This window comes from Hibiscus syriacus, unplaced genomic scaffold (assembly GCF_006381635.1).
Source record: "Hibiscus syriacus cultivar Baekdansim isolate YM2019G1 unplaced genomic scaffold, ASM638163v2 tig00003435_pilon, whole genome shotgun sequence".
Lineage (NCBI taxonomy): Eukaryota > Viridiplantae > Streptophyta > Magnoliopsida > Malvales > Malvaceae > Hibiscus > Hibiscus syriacus.
Window position 1 is genome coordinate 800,659 of NW_024061971.1, and position 20,171 is coordinate 820,829.

The 20,171-nt window shown below is 35.4% G+C and overlaps 2 protein-coding genes and 2 pseudogenes across 2 annotated transcripts; 2 read left to right on the forward strand and 2 right to left on the reverse strand.

Annotated features, from left to right (window-relative positions):
• Positions 1–8,179: 8,179 nt before the first annotated feature.
• LOC120177089 lies at positions 8,180–10,657 on the forward strand. Its single transcript, XM_039183335.1, has 6 exons — positions 8,180–8,353; positions 8,456–8,599; positions 9,472–9,549; positions 9,678–9,905; positions 10,280–10,425; positions 10,486–10,657. Exons 1-6 carry the CDS (start codon positions 8,180–8,182, stop codon positions 10,655–10,657), a joined length of 942 nt encoding a protein of 313 aa, XP_039039266.1.
• Positions 10,658–13,295: 2,638 nt separating this feature from the next.
• Positions 13,296–14,758, reverse strand: LOC120177190 (annotated as a pseudogene).
• Positions 14,759–15,095: 337 nt separating this feature from the next.
• Positions 15,096–16,600, forward strand: LOC120177258 (annotated as a pseudogene).
• A 112-nt stretch (positions 16,601–16,712) lies between these two features.
• On the reverse strand, positions 16,713–19,797 carry LOC120177250 (light-inducible protein CPRF2-like). The gene is given in 7 exon segments (XM_039183471.1): positions 16,713–17,291; positions 17,389–17,514; positions 17,619–17,694; positions 17,890–18,082; positions 18,225–18,321; positions 19,375–19,620; positions 19,622–19,797. Coding segments are annotated over 7 exon segments (1,224 nt in total). The 5' UTR covers positions 19,712–19,797; the 3' UTR covers positions 16,713–16,895.
• Positions 19,798–20,171: the final 374 nt, after the last annotated feature.

Genomic DNA, 20,171 nt, shown 5'->3' on the forward strand with positions numbered 1-20,171 from the left:
CCACCAATACCGACTCTTTAAATCTTGATACATTTTGTTTCCTCCTGGATGCATAGTCAAAGGACTATAATGAGCTTAAGAAAGAAGATCTTTCTTCAGTTATTCATCAACGGGTATGCAAATTCGATTCCGATAATACAAACATCCATCAGACTTAATTTCAAAATCTTTCATTTCTCTTTTCTTTGCTTGCTTCATTCTATATAAACACTTCTTATCTTTATTCTGAAGATCCTTGATATGATCCAATAGGGCAGGTCTCAATCTCAATTCTGCAATCAATGCACCATCATCTTCCATTGATAGTCGTGCATCTAGCGCTCTCATAGCAGCAAAGGTTTTTCGGTTAAGTGCGTCAGCTACCACATTAGCCTTCCCAGGATGATAATCAATAATCACATCATAGTCTTTGAGAAGCTCAATCCATCTTCTTTGTCTTAGATTTAACTCTTTCTGAGTGAGAAAATATTTTAAACTCTTATGATCTGTATAAATATAACATCGCTCACCATATAAATAGTGGCACCATATTTTCAGAGCAAACACTACAGCTGCTAGCTCCAAATCATGTGTCGGATAATTCCGTTCGTGAGTCTTTAACTGCCTTGAAGCATAGGCTACCACTTTACCTTCTTGCATTAAAACACATCCCAAACCATTATGTGATGCATCACTGTAGATTACATAATCTTTTCCTGACTCTGGCTGTACTAATACCGGTGCCTCAGTCAGAATCTTTTTAAGCTTCTCAAAACTTTCTTGACACTTTTTATTCCAGACGAATGGTACATCCTTTCGAAGTAGTTTGGTAAGTGGAGATGCAATTATTGAAAAATTCTTCACAAATCTCCGATAATATCCAGCTAACCCCAAGAAACTTCATACTTCAGAAATATTTTTCGGAGGTTTCCACTCTACTACCGCTTGTACTTTCTTAGGATCTACTCTAATTCCTTCCACTGAAATCACGTGACCCAGAAAGGCGACCTCTGACAGCCAAAATTCACATTTTGATAATTTAGCATATAACTTTTTATCTCGTAATGTTTGAAGTACGATACGGAGATGTGTGTCGTGCTCTTCCATAGTCTTAGAATACACCAAAATATCATCAATGAACACAACCACAAATTGATCCAAATACGACTGAAAGACTCGATTCATCAAACCCATAAATGCTGCTGGAGCATTGGTTAGTCCAAACGGCATCACAACAAACTCATAATGACCATATCGAGTTCTGAAAGCTGTCTTTGGAATATCTTCCTCTTTTATCTTTAGCTGATGATACCCTGATCGAAGATCAATTTTCGAAAATACTGAAGCACCATTGAGCTGATCAAACAGATCATCGATCCTCGGAAGAGGGTATTTATTCTTCACCGTCACCTTATTCAGTTTACGATAATCTATACATAATCGCATCGAGCCATCTTTCTTTTTAACAAAAAGTACTGGTGCACCCCAAGGAGATACACTCGGTCTAATAAAACCTCGATCTAATAGCTCCTGTAATTACGCCTTTAGTTCTCTGAGTTCCGTTGGAGCCATTGAAATAGGAGATGTACCCGGGAAAACTTCAATTTTAAACTCCACTTCTCAATCAGGAGGTAATCCGGGTAAATTATCAGGAAATACATCTGAAAATTCTCGAACTGTCGGAATATTTTCTAATCGAATTTCAGATGTCCGAGAATCGAGCACATTTGCTAAGAAAGCTGTGCAACCTTTTTCCATCATTTTCATTGTCGTAAAGGCTGATATTACATTAGGCAAAGACCCCGCTTTTTCTCCAATTACTATTATCTCGGTACCCTTTGCATCCTTTATAAATAATCGCTTAATGCGACAATCTACCCAACCATAATGCCGAGATAACCAATCCATGCCCAATATAATCTCAAACTCATCAAATGATAACTCCAAAAGATTCGCTGGAAATATAACCCCTTGAATATTTAGCGGACAATTTTTGCTAATCCTTGTGACTCTAGCACTATGACCCAGTGGATTTATAGCTATCATATCACTATTGATGGGTTCTAACGGAATATTCTTATTTTTAACTAATTTCGAACTAACATAGGAACGCGTAGAACCCGGATCAATCAAAACAAATACAGGCTCATCATAAAGATAGAAAGTACCTGCTATGATCTCTGGGTCGTCACGATCATCATTAGTCTTGATGTTATAAATTTTCACTGGAGCACGAACGTCGGACTGGGAGACTGTCTCAGAATATCCCCTCCCTCTACCTCTGTCTCTACCGCCTCTCTGAGATAATGCTACAGACCTTTCTGTATGCACTGATCTCTCCCCAATTAAAGGGCAATCTCTGACAAAGTGATTGGTATCTCCACAACGGAAACAAGCTCCAGTCTTCATTCTACAAGCTCCAGTCTTCATTCTACAAACTCCAGGGTGATTTTTACCGCAATACCTCCAATCTTTCATCATCGGAACAGTGAAGACTGTCCAACATTATTTTTACATCATTCAACCACATATCTACTTCTACTGGGCCTTCGTTTGCTTCGCCTTTAAACTCTATAGCTCCTAAACTTTTTAATTCTTTCGGAACATATATTCTCGAAACTGGAGGAAGAGGTGGAGGCGGAGGAAGAGGAGGTGCTGCTGCCGGCTGATATCGAGCCAGTATAACCTCTAGATCTTGTAAGAAAGTTCCCTGATCTGGAGCGGGTACTCCTTGATGTACATGCTCTCCCTGACGTTGAGGTACGTGCTCTACTTCATTACTACTCCCACTACCAGTTCCCTCGGGAACCTCTTGTTCGGTAGCTTGTCTTATGCCTTCCGAACCCGACATCTAAACAAAAGCACAAATTTACGTTAGTAAGGAGCAGCATTATAAATAAAATCATCATACCATATAATATCAGTAATTTCGACATCCTAGTGGCATGCGCATATTTTCGACATATTATAGGCTCGGTTTAGGCCGAGAATCGACTAAATCTGTAGCTCTGATACCAATAAATGTAACACCCTTAACCCGTATATGTCTCGATATACGAGTTAAAGATGTCACATCAAACGAAAAACATTTACTGAACTGAAATTTCCGTAAAAATTTGTTTCTTTTGAAAATACTCTTGTTTTAACTTTAAAAATCTATTAATAAAACTATATTTCAGATTATAATTTATTTCTTTATTACAGGAAAATAAATTCATTATTTATTCAGTAATTTTACTAACCCATGTCTTTTCGTAAAACCTTTTAAAAACATAATAATGTAATAAAATTCTTGTCATGGATAGTTACCAATAAAACTAAACTAAGTAAAATAAACTAAAATAGTTCTAGTTTACTATTACAATTTATTTAAAATAAATACGATAATTAAAAACTATTGACATAATTATACATGCCACTATAAGTCAAAAGAAACATCATAGATGTCTTACTGATACTGATGATATGTATGTCTTTCCAAAAGATGCTCCAATAGCTCCTTACTGATCGCACTTATCCTTATTAGAACCTACACATAAAAATAATCACGCGCTAGGTATAACTTAGTGAGGCAGTACTAATAAAGGTGAGAACAATTAAATAAAATATCAAAATATATAAAATTATTAAAATATAACAGACTGAATTTCTTCAGAACATTCAAACCAGATATCTCATGTTGAACTTTATAATAAACCTGAAAAGAATCATCTAATAATTTTCACAAGATTATAAATAATCAGATCAGACAAAATAATCAGTTCATAATTCTTTATAGTCAGACACTTTTCAGAACTTTCTTGTTTCATTTTGATAGCCCAAAGTATATTTTAAGAGAATATAAGATACGTGAGTCAGACGAGTGTGCGCAATACAGATCTCAGATCATCAGAGTCGGAACAGATAAGCACACACAGTGTTATAACATCGGAAATAATAATATGCACACCAAGTGCATTCAGACCAGAATATATATATATACTAGTGTACACTCTGGTACACCACAGTATATCGAAATCAGAACATATAATCACTCCACCTCATGGCATGCCAATTGTACCTATGACTCTCCGTATAACATAAAATGGGCTTTTTAGTCATTTCGTAATCATTTGATAAAAATCATATCATAATCAGAAATATATTTAATTCACATTCGTAAAATATGACATAGGCAGTTCATACCTCAAAATCATTCATAAAACTTATTAACAATATTACGGATATACTTCCATAGTCAAAACATAATTCATATATTTCAAAAATAAATAATGTGAGGTTAACTTATCGCAAGTCATCCTCGATCAAAATAATTAAATAAATAAACTGCACTCACCTTTGCCTCACTACAGAACTTGTATATGATAATACTAGTCACAAACTTTGTCCTTTCCTTTCAGATCGTTCGGGTTACTAGTTTTATTGAAATCTGACAATACCAAATTATAACACAAAATATTTAAACTACATATTAGTATCATTCCAACATAAACACATTTTGACATTTGAAAATCTATAAAATAAAAACCATAACTAAATCGATATCAACCTAACTCATAACTCCATTATAACTTCAAACCACATATTTTGAATTCTTTCTAAAATTCAACTCAACTTTTCCTTTAATTCATAATGGTCCTTCGCCATTATGATAATTTTACATTAATTACTAAAATTCCAGAACTTGAATAAAATACCCAAATAATACTTCTTCATTTAAGAACTTGTAAACAAGTCCCCAAAGTTTTGGAACCTTTCGAATTCCACCATCTAACCATTAAAATGAATTCTTTTAGAATTCTTCTCAACATTTCCAATTTATTCAAAATGGTATCTTGCCATTTAACTTCAATTCCAAGCATCTAAAAATATACTCAACATTTAAACATTATTCTTCATCTTCTAATCCATTTCAACTTAAATTCTACAAATTTCCATATTCAGACAACTTGTACTATCTTTAAAGAATCAATATTATGTATTGATATACACACTGGAATTTGATTCCGTTTCTTCCATTCAAAACTAGACCCGAATACGAATCTATCCATATAAATAACTCCTTCTAATTCATTATGTACAATTTATGGTGAATTTTCAAAGTTGACTAATAGAACCTGTTTTGTGCAGAATCTGCTGTCCGTTTTCTGACCTTTCCTCGGTTAAAAAATCATATCTTTTTTATACACCTTGAAATTGATCTTCGTTTGTTTTAAACAAAACTAGATTGATATAAGAACATAATATATAAAAATCACCTCCAAATAATATTTATAGAATTTCTGGTGAATTTTCAAACTCACTGCCAAATTCAAAATCTAAATTGTTTTCATTAATTTGCATCCTTAGGTTCTTCATCAATTCTTACAACACTTCTAATATCAAGAATTGATCTTTAATCATAAAAATCACACTTCCCCTTCATCAATATCTTACCAACTTGAGCATAAAACATGAAGAATTTTATGCCAAATGAAAGAGAAATTCATGTAGGTTATTTTATCTTTAATAACCTAACTTAAAATTCTAATAAAATGAACCAAAAATTTAAAAGAAAATCCTCTCACCTTGTAATTTGAGTCTCACGGCTGCTGGAGAAAGAAGAAACTGAAATTTTCTTCAATTTGCTAGACCTTATCCCTTAGTACACATATCATTATATAATATAAATGAATATTAAATTTATTTAATCCACTTTACCATTTTGCCCTTAATAAAACTTAATAATTTCATCCATGCCACTTATGGCATCATCACTTACCTCATCAAATTCATAAAATATCTAAATTCTAATTTTCATGTTTGTCCTTGTAATTTTTGAAATTTGCAATTTAGTCACCTAATTCCAAAATTTTGGCTTAACATGGAAAATCGACTTTAATTCCATTGATCCATGTTAAATTTCACTTTTCTAAAATATATAAATAATATTTCCAACCTTTATAACATCCTTCAAATTTCCGTAAAATTCTGGTTCGGTCCAATTATCTGATTTCAATACCGAAATTTACTGCTTTATATCTTTTATCACAATTCCCGTACCAAAAATATGATCCCCGCTAAAATCTCTGTTTTATTCCAAACTTTTCATTTACAGGCATAAAATATAAATAACTTTTAAAAATTATAAATTTTGGGTCCTAAACTTTTCAAAGTTCATACTTTAGCCACTAAACTTTCTAAACTTATATTTTAGTCACTGGTCAAATTTTTGGGGTATTACACCTATCATATTACTCAAACCAGTACAAGTGTGTTTCGTGATGGTGTTACATTAATGTTTTAAACTATTTATATGAACTGTTTTAGATTTCTGATGACACTGAATATTTTTTACGAGAAGATATCTGATTTTATGAATATTGTTTATTTAATATCTGATTTACTGTATATTTCTGATATGATCTCTAATTACTATATTTTTGTATCTAATTTCTGAGTATGGAATATTTTCATGTTTTAATGGATTAAACTACATTTTTACTCAAATAAATACATGTTTATTACTATCATAGGGGGCATTATTGGAGGAAATATATCAGGCTTAGTCTATGACTTGTAAGATCTTACCGCATTATCCTATACTTTGTGCACATGGTAAGTCTTTACCCCTGGTCCTTATGTTATATGTATAAGGCCCTTACCAGATGTATAAGTGGGTGTATAGTTCTGGGGAACCTACACATTCTGGTGATCGAATGGGGGTAGTGGTCATATTTTTAAAACATGTTTGATAAATTGATTTTTACTGAAGTATTTTATCAGTATGTTTTTATACAATGTAAGCAAAACATTGTGCTTTTTAGTTCATTCTGTAAATTTTAACTTTTCAGATAATAGCAGACCATAAGCTAGTAGATTTGGCATTATGAGGACTAATTACTCCTATTTTTGTACCACTGTATATGTTTATATGCTTTTTTGTTATACTTTGGTGTCACGTGTTTTTGCTGCCATCTCGATATATTTATATTATCGGTATTTTGTTTTGTAAGTGTTATATACGATTTTTTTTATATATGTTTATGTTTAACGTATGAATTTTTCTTATGGCTAATATTCATATTATATTATTATATGAATTTTAACGTTATTTTAAATATGAAAAAAATTTCTGAATACGATATGTAACTGCCTAGGTTTGCTCATAACGTCCAAGTCAGGTCTAGGATGTTACACTTGATGGTATCAGAACCATTGGTTTTAAACACTCAGACTATGGATGAGTCCTAAACTCTGGATTTTTAAGATCTTTTCGATAGTTTTAAAAACTGTGTCACCATATTTTATGAGTTTTAAATATATTCGAGATTCTTGATGATAGTCTAACTTAGATTCAAATTCTTTTTGTAGAGCCTTATATATTTATTCGATGAGTGTTGCTAGAGGTTGTAAGCCAGGCCGTGATCGTGGTCCATGGCGAGCGACTCGACCTTCTGTTACGATAGACGATCCAATATCACCGCGAGATCCTCCTGTTTCGCATGTGGATCCATTTATTTCTCATGATGATCCGGTTACTCCTACGAGAGACCCTCCCATCACTGAAGACGAGGACATTTATTTAGATGAGGATGCCATTAATAGAGCTATCTTTCGCATGTTCCGAAAAGCTACTAGAGTCCCTGGTAATACATACGCATTCCATATTTTGAAGTCTATGGTAGCTGCTGGAGTAGTTTCGTTTGAGGGCATTACATGTGGACCTCCAACTGACACTAAGTATTGGTTGGAAAATACAGAGAGGATTATTGATGAGATGAATTTGATGTATGATTAGAAGTTAAAGGGAGCCCTATTTATGCTAAAGAAATAAAGTTTTATATGGTGGCAATCGATTTCTGCTAGTATTCTGGGGAATTAGTTGACTTAGGATCTTTTCAATGCACGTTTTCGAAGTCGCTACATAGGAGAGAGATACTTGCATGAGTGTCGCCAAGAGTTTTCATAATTTGAAGAAGGGTGATATATCTGTTGTGGATTATGAGATTGATTTTATCAGATTGAGTCGTTATGCTACTAGACTTATTGACACTGAATTGAATTGATGCTTGAGGTTCGAGAATGAACTCAGACATGAGATCATGTCGAGTTGCTACCCATCGGGAGAGGAAATTTGATGCCTTAGTTGAGATAGCCAGACCACGAAAGAGAGAGCAAGTGGGTATAAGCGCATGAGAGATAGACTCTGGTTGACCTGATGAAGTTACCTTTAGAGGAGTTTGACTTGATTCTTGGCATTGATTGGTTGAGCAAGCATCAAGTTAATCTCGATTATGAGACCAAGAGAGTTGTTCTGAAGACTCTGGATAACCGGAACATTGTGATGATCAAGGAGCGTCATGGATTCCTGGCGAATGTTGTAGCTGCCTTGGTAGCTGAGAGGATGATCAAGAAGGGTTTCGAGGCATTTCTTGCTTATATTTTGGATACTAGGATTTCTTGATCTGACATTGAAAGCATCCTGACCGTTAAGGAATTTCCCGATGTTTCCCTTGAAGAGTTGCATGGATTGCCATTGGATAGAGAAGTTGAGTTTGAGATTGAAGTCTATTCTAGTTCAACCCCGGTTTCGATGACTCTTTACCGTATGGCCCCAAAGAAGCTTAAAGAACTGAAAGTCCAACTATAGGGGATTTATCCGAACCAGTGTTTCACCGTGGGGAGCCCTAGTTCTCTTTGTCGAGAAGAAATATGGGACATGACTGTATTGATTTCAAGAAACTGAACAAGCTCACGGTTAAAAAAAATATCCTATACCTAGGATCGATGATTTGTTTGACTAGGTTCGAGGGGCTTCTATGTTTTCAAAGATAGACCTAAGGCCTGGTTATTACCAACTCAAGGTAAAGGATTTTGATGTCCCAAAGACTACTTTTCGTACTAGATATGAGCATTATGAGTTTTTAGTGATGTCATTCGGGTTAACTAATGCCCATGTTGCTTTCATGGATCTGATTAATCGGATGTTTCAACCCTATTTAGATCAATTTATGATTGTGTTCATTGACGACATACTAGTGTATTCTCGAACTGAAGCAGAACATGATGATCATTTAAGGATTGTTCTGCAGACTCTGAGGGGACACAAGTTATACGTCAAGTTGAGCAAGTGTGAGTTCTGGCTCGGTGAATTGACTTTTATTGGGCATATCGTTTTTGCTGAGGGTATCCGGGTGGATCTGAGTAAAGTGGAGACTATTCTGAACTAGAAGCAACCCAAGAACATCTCAGAAATCCGTAGTTCTTGGGCTTAGCTGGTTGTTACCGTCAGTTCGTAGAGGGTTTCTCTATTATTACAGCTCCTTTAACAAAACTATTGAGGAAAGATGTTTTATTTGTCTAGTTTGAAGACCAACAAGCTAGTTTTGAAAATTGAAGATTGTTCTGACTCAAGCCCAGTGTTGATTCAGCCTGAGTCTGGGAAGGATTTTTTGTCTACAGTGATCTTCTCACTCTGTATTATGATGTGTTTTGATGTAATATGGGAAGGTTATCGCTTATGTATCACGTCAGTTAAAGCCGCATGAGCGCAACTATCCTACTCATGATCTGGAGTTAGATGCCGTGGTTTTTGCTTTGAAGATCTGGAGACACAATCTATACAGAGAAAAGTTTATATTTATACCGATCATAAGAGTCTGAAGTATTTGTTTACTCAGAAATATTTGAATTTAAGGCATTGTTGCTGGTTGAAGCTTCTAAAGGACTATGATTGTGAGATAAAGTACCATCCGGTGAAGGCTAATGTGGTAGTCGACGCCTTGAGCCGTAAGACGATATCCAATCTGAGAGCCTTGTTTGTCAGTTTGAGTTTGTTTGATGATGGTAGCATGTTAGCAGAGTTACAGGTTAAACCCACTTTGGCCGAGAAGATTAAGGTCAAACAGCTCCTTGATAGCTCCTTACTTCCCATGATTGGGCAGGTTGAGCAGGGAAAAAGTTCATATATACTTTTGATCAGGATAATATTTTGTGCTTTCATGGTCGTTACTGTGTCCCTAAAGATTATGAGTTATGACGGACTATTCTTCAGGAGACTAATAGTAGTCATTATTCCATGCTCCTGGCGGTGACAAAATGTACAAGAATATCAAGTAGCGATACTTTTGGAGTGGCGTGAAGAAGGATATTTAGTTTTGTGGCGAGGTACCTGACTTGTCAGCAGGTTAAGGCATAGTACAAGAATTCGTTTAGACTGTTGCAGTCTATTAAGATTCCTGATTGGAAGTGTGAGTGTATTACAATGGACTTTGTTATCAGTCTTCCTCTTACTCATTCCAAAAAGGATTCTTTTTAGGTGGTTGTGGATCGACTCACCAAGTTAGCTCACTTTATCCATGTTCGGGTTAATTATTCTTTGGACAAGTTGGCTAGATTGTATATCTCTAAGATCTTTAGACTCTACGGTGTTCCGTTGTCTATCATCTCTGATCGAGATCTGAGGTTCACTTTTAGGTTTTAGAAGGCTTTGCACGAGACTCTGGGTACTCATTTGAATTTCAGTACAACTTTCCACCCACGGGCTGATGGTCGGTCTAAGCAAGTGATTCAGGTCCTAGAGGATATGTTACGGGGTTGTGTGATTGATTTTCATGGTAGTTTGGAAGATTTCTTACCTTTAGTCGAGTTTGCTTACAATAACAAGTACCAAGCAAGTATTCGCATGGCACCGTAAAAGGCTATGTATGGACGTCAATGTCGTACTCCTATATGTTGGACAGAGTTGTATGATAAGAAGACTTTGGGTCCAGAGTTAGTTCAAGAGACTTAGAATATTGTCATATTGATCCATGATCGCCTGATAGAGGCATTTAATAGGTAGAAATCATATGCATATCAACGACGGAATGATATTGAGTTTGAGGTTGAGGATCAAGTCTTTCTAAAGGTATCTCCATGGAAGAAGGTGTTGAGATTTGGACGTAAGGGTAAATTGAGTCCGAGATTTATTGGGTCGTATCGTATTCTAAAAAAAGTCAAACATGTTACTTATAAGCTCGAGTTGCCTCCCCAGCTCAATCACATTCATGATGTTTTCATGTATCCATGTTGAGGCGATGTCGTCCAGATCTAGGTCACATCATTCAGGTTGTTGAAGTAGAGTTGAGACCTAATTTGTCCTGTGAGGAGGAGCCCGTTTATTTTAGATCGAGATGAGAGAGTTCTTCAGAATAGGTGTATTCTGATGGTCAAAGTTCAATGGAGTAACCGTGGCACCTCAGAAGCTACTTGGGAGACATTGGAGTCGATGAAGGCTTAGTTTTCACATTTATTTTCATCAGGCAATTTCGAGGACAAAATTTCTTTTAAGGGGGAGAGTTGACACACCCCAACTTAGGGGCTAAAATTTTCTTAAATTTTTTTTCGAGAACTAAATTGAAATTTTAAATAAATTCGGGACCAAAGTGAAATTTGATTAAATTTAGATTCAACTTTAGAAAGTATCAAAAACTAAATGACTTATGGTATAATTTTACCATTTTTCCTTTTTAGGGAATATATAACCCCAAAATCTAAAAGTTTATTCCTTTAAAAACCTCATTCTCTCTATTCAAACTTTCCTCTTGAGTCTAATTTTGTAATCTGTTTTGCCAAATTCTGACTTGAAAGCCCTAAATTGGTTATGGAATTGATTCGAGAAAATATTTTTATGAAGGTACTCGTGTTTTACCCGATTGAGGATCGGTTAGATCCGGTGCTTCAAGTCCGTTAAATTCGCTCGATTCGCGTTCTTCGAGAGTTACTCGTAGGTTTTCTGTAAATTATTTAAATATATGTTATTATTATTCATATTAGGATTCTGATATAGATTTTCTTCTTTGTAGGATCTAACATTGCCGCTAATCGTGATCGGTAGACTCAACAGTAGGCTTTCCTATCAAACTACTCAGACATGTACATGTGTGTTTTCTGATGGTGTTACATTACTGTTTTAAACTATCCATCTGAACTGTTTTAGATTTCTAGTGATACTGAATATATTTTACGAGACGATATCTGATTTTCTGAATATTGTTTATCTGATATCTGATTTACTGTATATTTCTGATATGATCTATGATTACTGTATTTTTGTATCTGATTTCTGAGTATGAAACATTTTCATGTTTTAATGGATTAAACTATCATTTTCACTCGAATACATACATATTTATTAATGTCATTGGGGGTATTATTGGATGAAGTATATAAAGCTTAGTCTATGACTTGTAAGACCTTACCGTAGGCTCCTCTACTTTGTGCACAGAGTAAGTCCTTACCGCATGTCCTTATGTATATGTATAAGGTCCTTACCAGGTGTACAGATGGGTGTATGGTTCTGGGAAACCTACACATTCTAGTGATCGGATGGGGGGTAGTGGTCATATTTTTAAAACATGTTTAATAAATTGGTTTTTACTTAAGTATTTATCAGTGTGTTTTTATACACCATAAGGTTGGGTTTTTAGCTCATTCTGTAAATTTTAACTTTTCAGATAGTAGCAGACCGTAAGAGCGCAAGGCTCTTAACCTTGTGGTCGTGGGATCGAGTCCCACGGTGGGCAATTCATAATTCTGACTGTCAGAGGTCTTCCACGGAAGCTGCTCTCAACCTAGCGTTGGGGGCAGCCTACTACCCTACCTCCCCCTTACCCCATTACATATGAGAATAGGGTCAGCTAATTTTTTTATAGTAGTAGACCGTAAGCTAGTAAACTTGGCATCAGGAGGACCGACTATATTTTTGTACCACTGTATATCTCTATATGCCTTTTTGTTATACTTTGATGTCACGTGTTTTTGCTACCGTCTCGATATATCTTTATTACCGATATTTTGTTATGTAAATGTTCTATACAATTTTCTGATATATGTATACGTATATTTATCGTATGAATCTTTCTTATGGCTAATTTTCATATTATACCGTTATATAGATTTTAACATTGTTTTAAATATGAAAAAAATTTCTGAATACAATATGTAACCGCCTAGGTTTGGTCATAACATCAAAATTGGGTCTAGGGGTTACACAAAGCTTAAGTATATGAAAGTCTTATAATGCATTAGAAAAACAACATATAAATATTAATATTATTAATGATTTAATTTAAAAAATTAAAAATTTAATATATTATTTTTTTTGAGTTGCTCGCAAGTTTTTTCAAGTCGAATATCAAGTAGTTTGCTTCGACTTGTTAAGAACTCAAGTAGAGTCCATTCGAGTTGATTGTTGACCGAGCTTTAACTGGGTCAAACTCGAATAACTTAGGATCTTTCTCGTCTCATTTATAATACTATTGGTATGTCATAATAAGATATTAACTCGACGAGACAATAGATATCGTAACTACAAGGTTATCACTTTCGATGATCTGAGTTTAAACAACATTGTTTATAAAATATATAGAGGTTTTGGTTTTTTCCGCTCCTTTGCCTTGTGCAAGAAGAGTGTAGTATTACATCTCGAATGTCTACCAACGATCTCGATCCTACTACCTGGGGCACAATCCGAGTCAATGTCTTGCCATTCAATAAATAATCACTCTCCTAATTGAACTACGATCAAAATTATTTTGTCCAGGCAATGTATATGATAGATATGCATTGAGAAATCTTACCAAGTAGATGTTTGTTCTCTGAACTCATGCATCACTCCCTTTAGAGCTGGAGACATCATCAACATCTGGTTTCTTCTCTTCAGTGACTGCTGCCGGGTTCTCAGACGATCGATCGGCATCCTTTTCAGCTCATATTCAAACTCCTTTGCCGCCTGCAAAATTTAGTGACCATCAAATTTAAAACTTATCAACCTGGTAGATTGAGAAGGATGTTCATTTTCTATCCTAATGTGTAAAATCAAATCATTTCAGTTCGAAATGAAAATAAAAGAGAAAATGTGAAAAAAGTATCAAGGGTAATTAAAATTCATGAATTCTTCTGCCAATAATCTAAAGAATTCATGTCAAACATCATTATTATCACTAGAGATTTGAAGAAACAAGAGATGTGCTACTGGCTTTCAGTTTAATGAAATTTCAGTTAGTAATGTATTTTGTGTAATCTGCATAGGAACATTCAAGACACAATCAGAGATGGAAACCCAACACAATTCATGAAATTAAATTTCTATCCTATCTTTGCTCAATTATCTGTTCAAATTTGAATAAAAAAAAGCAATTAAAGGTCATCTAATTGCTCAGGTTTTAGTTGGTCACCTAATTAAACGGCACACCAGTGTAAAAAAAAAGTCTTCAAATTTTCATTTTTAACCAAAGATTCACCATGGACAATGGCAAAGCCTCCATTTTTACATCCCAAATAAACATTTTTGAATAGAAGGGTTCAAAGTCTGGATCCTTTTCCATTTTGTTTTTGTCATGTCAAGCAATACCCAGATAAGGAAATGAAAAAACCTGTTGAAAACTCTTGACAGTTTTCCCAAGACTCTTCCCTATTTCAGGCAACTTCTTTGGTCCAAACACAAGGGCAGCCACTCCAGCAATAACAGCGAGTTCAGGCACACCAAGGCCAAACAAAGCGTTGCAAGTAAGACCCTTTTTAGCAGGTTCAGCTCTTGTCTTCCTCTTTGGTTGAACAATAACAAAAACCGATTTGTTTTGAGATTTGGTTTTGTTCAACAAAGAAATAGTGTTACTGCTGGTGACGAAATTGGACCGGGAAGAAGAAAAAGGAAGCGCAGGTGATGGGAATATTGAGGGAGAGAGAGTTGTAGAAGCAACCTCCATTGTACGTGTAGATTTGTTTACAAGTGAGAGACTTCTATATTTGTGGATGAAGATGAGATTTTAGGGGCATGAGGGCTAAAAATTCTCTTTTTATTATTTTAATTAATTTTTATTCACAAATCAAATTATTTTGATAATAAAAAAATTATTGTTATTTTTTAAAATACTGAATTCGAACAAATATTAATATATGAACATTTAATATTAAATGATTAAAGAATATCTTTAAATATATATTATTTTATATTTATCTTAAATTAATAGAATTATTTTATTAGTAGTATTTTATTTTGGTCATAAACTCCATAGTCCATGCCAAAGAAAAAGAGCATAGTAGCCTAAACTCCAAGCCAACAGTTACTTCTATGGGCACATGCAGTCACTGCCAATGTTCAAGACTTCAAGTTCATGCTTCTCTTAAACCTCAAAAAACCAATAGCTTCACACCAAAGTAAACAAATCCATGCCCAGTTAATCACCAATGGCCTAAAAGATCCCTCCTTTTTCGCCAAACTAGTTGAAAACTACTGCCTTTTATCCTCTTCACAAAATACCCAATATGCACCATTGATATTCAAGCACTTTCACCCACAAAGTTTGTTCCTTTTCAACACTTTGTTAAGATGCAGCCGACCCATGTACTCAATCTTTACTTTTGCCTACTGGGTTTCAAAAGGGCACCTAGTTTTTGATTATTTCACTTATATTTTCGTGCTTGGTGCTTGTGCTAGATCACCATCGTTGTCCACGTTATGGTTAGGAAGAGAAGTTCATGTGAAAGCTTTTAAATCTGGTTTTATGTCGAATCTTTTGGTGGAGACGACATTGATTCATTTATATGCGAATAATAAGGATGTTTTGTCAGCAAGAAGAGTGTTTGATGAAATGACTGAGAGAAGTAGTGCTACCTGGAATGCCATGATTAGAGGCTATACCTCACAACAGGAGAGAGCTAAGAAATGTTGCAGGGAAGCTTTGGTGCTGTTTAGAGACATGTTGAATGGTGTTCTGGGCAGACTCCTACTGATACTACCATGGTTTTGTGTTCTTTCAGCTTGTTCTCAATTGGGAGAGCTTTACAGTGGGGCTTGTGTTCATGGTTTTATAGAGAAGACAATATGTAGGCCTGAGGATGATGTATTTATTGGAACTGGTCTTGTTGACATGTATGCAAAATGTGGGTACATTGATAGTGCTTTTATGTATTTTTAGGCTAATGAGTGTGAAAAATGTTCTGACTTGGACTGCCATGGTAGCTGGCTTAGCACTTCATGGGAGAGGAAAAGAAGCATTGGAGCTGTTGGATGCAATGGGGGATTTCGGTATTAAACCTAATCCGGCGACTTTCACTAGCTTGCTATTTGCTTGCTGTCATGCAGGGCTTACTGAAGAGGGACTAAAGTTATTTCAGAATACGAGGAGCAGGTTCAGTATCAAGCCTCATATACAACATTATGGCTGCATCGTTGATCTACTTGGCAGGGCCGGATATCTGAACGAAGCCTACGATTTCATCATAGAGATGCCAATCAAACCCGATGCCATATTGTGGCGGAGTTTATCAAGTGCGTGTAATGTTCATGGAGATCTTGCAATGGCTGAGAAGGTAGGGAAGATTCTGCTCCGACTCAAGCCATCAAAGAATTCTCTACATGTGACTGTTACCATTGAAGATTATATTGCTTTATCAAATGTTTATGCTTCTGCTGGAAGGTGGCGACAAGTGGAGACAGTAAGAAAGAAAATGAAATCAAAGAGGGTAGAAACCAGACCTGGTGGTAGTTTCATACAGACTATCAGCGAATCAACTTGATCAGTTACCGATCAAGAAAAAAAAAACAATAGCATAGCACAACCATATTCTTTCTTTTCATTTCTCTCGGGTAATATATATAGGATTATGGCATACAGTTTTTGAGTTACCATTTTAAAGATGCAGAAAAAGCTTCCTAGTAGATCACATGGAATCAGCTGTAGTAAAATCGACCACCGTATGATTGGTCACTTTCCAGCAGATATCACATGAGTAAAGAAAGGTTTAATCAAGCAGTTGCCGTTACTGCATAATTAACCAAAAGAATAACATTGTTTCCAGTAGTTAAACCAGAAAGTATGGCACACTTTAGTCAAATTCCGAGACATTCTTTAGTAACTCTCTTTGGACTCCGTTTGTGTGCCTTGCTCCTATTGCTTCCCATTCGACTGGGACACACAGGGGCTTACGCCGCCACGGATCCGCTTTTGCAGATGTTCCAAGCTAGCCACTCGCTGCATAGAAGCTGTTCGTCCAACTTGGTTTCCTGTTACTGCTGATCCTAGGGAATTTGTTTGTACGTTTTCAACTGAAGAAATTTCTGTTAGTGCATTGTTGATTCTCTGGTCGTGAGTGGATATAGGATTGTCTGCAGCAACCTGATAAAAGGTATGCTTTGGACCGCCTTGCACTAGAACAGCAGCATCTGATGTATCAGACGGACTTCCATCAAACGACGAGATGCCCATTGTCGATATCTCAGGTGAGGCATGGAACAGATGGTTCAAACCAGTAGTTCTTTTGACAGCCTCTTCAGCCAGTTTTACCTACATATGGAATTCACCAGCGGCCATATTATTAAGAAGTGATTTCAGCATCTTGTATACAAAGATCTCTAAAAGAATACATCAATGAGTAACTTACCTTTGCTCTCAATGTTTCTACATCAGCTTTTAAAACTCTGTTGTCAACAGCTGCTTCATTGTGCTTTTGGCTAATGTCAGTCAAACGCTTCAACAAGTTTGCATTTTCAACTCTTACTTGAGCAACCTACAATAAACAGTGGATTCGGATATTCGTAACTTGAGCAAATGGAAACGAGACGAAAAGCAGAGGAGAAAAGAAGAAGCAAAACGCAGGGAAAAGCAATAGACCTGTGTCTCAAGTTCTGTCAAATGAGCCTGCTTTCGTCGTCTAGACCGCCTAGCTGACTCTCGATTTGAAAGCATCCTGAACCACCATTCGGATAATCGGTGGGAATAGAACACAACAAAGTTAAGTATCTGTAGGATTAGTTTGCTCCATTAATGAACAGATCAAACATTCTCAAACAGATTAATGCAAATGTTTTTTGGTTGCTATACCCTATTTAGACAAGCATCGCCTAGTAAATACCAGCAACTTATAAGAAGAATCGATGGTTACCTTCTTACACGTTTTGCGTCCGCAGGATCCATGTTCTCCATTGTTCCATTTTCTCCTTCAACTTCATCTTCTTCCGACTGCTCTATCGACGATCCGGTACTTGTGCTTGTCCTAACCTGAGCTCCAAGTTTCTTCTGTCCATTCGGAAAAGAAGAAATTCCAACCACTGAATTATCATCCTTGTCACCGGCTCCTATATATTCAGTAAAACAGGAATATAATACATAAGATTGCATTACTCTGAAAACTCGAATTCACAAGCCACTATGAATAATACTGTGAAGGAAGCAGAAAAGAACAGTTGCTCATATGAAGCTTCGGTGATGATCCTAAACCTTTCAAAACAGTTTTGGATCCCAATTGTGCAGTATTAGATGCCTGTGATCCACTGTCGGCTCTACCAGCAGTGTCTTGTGGTGTAGCAATAGATGCCTGTTCGAAATGCACACAACATATACTCAGTCGAAAGTTTTACGAGCGATAAACGATTCACATAATTTCAAACTGGGGACAAAGCAACATGGAAGATGCACCGGACAGATGCATAGAAGATTAAAGAAACCAGAACCATGAGCATGGTTGATTTTGAATTGGAGAAAAGAGTGACATCTAGAACAAAAATGAAACAAATGACCCGGACATGCATGCATCGGTTTTCGGCTCATCAAATACAAACTTATCAGACACAAGAAATCAAAAGGAGTCTGGAACATGTTAACAGTTTCCAGCTAGTTACAGAGCCAAATAGCTTGCATCATGGTATCATGAGGAACAATGCAAGCCATGCATAGGCACAGCCCATACTTGATTAAGCTCCAGCTTTTCTCTGTCCTACAAGGTGTTTTAAGGAAATGCATACTTTTTTTAACACGATAGAGAAAACAGTGTTTGTAATATTTGATTCAGACTAATCTATCAATAAATCCGATACAAAATATTATACCAAAAAAATAATGGTCCAACCAAATTGTAAAATTTGTTTCCATTTGGCAATTTCCAAAATCAAGATGGAAAGCAAATCCAGTAACCAATCATAGCATAAATAAAGGGGGAAAAAAGAAACTTCTACTAATAGTAAAAAAAAATTTCAATGATTTACTGATACCAAGAGGCCAAAAACAATATAAATAACCAATTTAACTGAAATAATTAATAATAAATAAAATTCAAAACAAAACCTTGACTTTCTCAGAAACTTGGACAAAAGCTTCACGACCTAAAAACGTCAAAGACAAATTTTCAGATTTGAGAATAAAGGGGAAAATCTAGCCTTTAATGACCCAAAATGCAAAATCAAAGAAGTAACTAAAAAGAATCAACATCCAAACAACCAAATTTCCCTTTTAAGTTTTCTCGGAAACCAAACATAAACCAGAAAAAAAAACCATATTTTTTCGAAAGAAAAGAAGAACCATTAGTGATCTAAACGTTTCCTTTCTAAGTTATTTATTCGCTCCACTTTTTCTCATCATCCAAAATACTTACCATTGACTTGGCAACAGCAGCGCAAGCCAAGTTAAGCTTCTTCTTAAGAAAAGCCTGATAACCCTCTAAATCTGCAGGAACATTATCGTTGTTGTTACTTCCAAAACACCCATTCTTCTTCTTCTTCAGCTCCTCATCAACTTTCTCCCCCTCGTTATGATCTTCGCCTTTGTTATCAACCTCTTCTCTAAGGAACTCCTGAAAAGCCCACTCCGAAGCACTACGGTTCATTTTAGAACCGGGTTTGGTTGTCTTTGTCGTCGTCGCCACCTCCTGCGGTGGCGGATGAAGACCAGAAGTGGTCGGACATGTCTTCAACAGAGAAAACTCTATCCATTGTGATTGGTTGGATCGTTCGAGGCTATTTTTCGTCGTTTTATGCATCTGCTGATTCAGAAGCGTGTCAAATAGATTGGGATCAGAATTTTTGTCAATTTTTTTATTTATTCTTTAAATTAATATATTGAAACGTGCTTCTATTCAATTCTTTAGGGTAAAATATATTAGAGGTCACTTAACTATATTAAAATAATTTTATTAGTCAGAAAATATTCAACTGTCATAAAATGGTTATTAAATTTTCTAAATGATTACAAAATGATCCATATATGTTATAAAATAGTAATAATTTTTTTGGGTCAATTGGATAGTCATTATATCAATTCGGTATCTAATATTTCTTTAAATTATAAACAAGAACTAACTAAAACATTAACAATAATTTCAGGACATACGTGATTATTTTAGTTTTAAGGATATTTTCTATTTGTTTAAAATAAATAATAATAATTTATTTA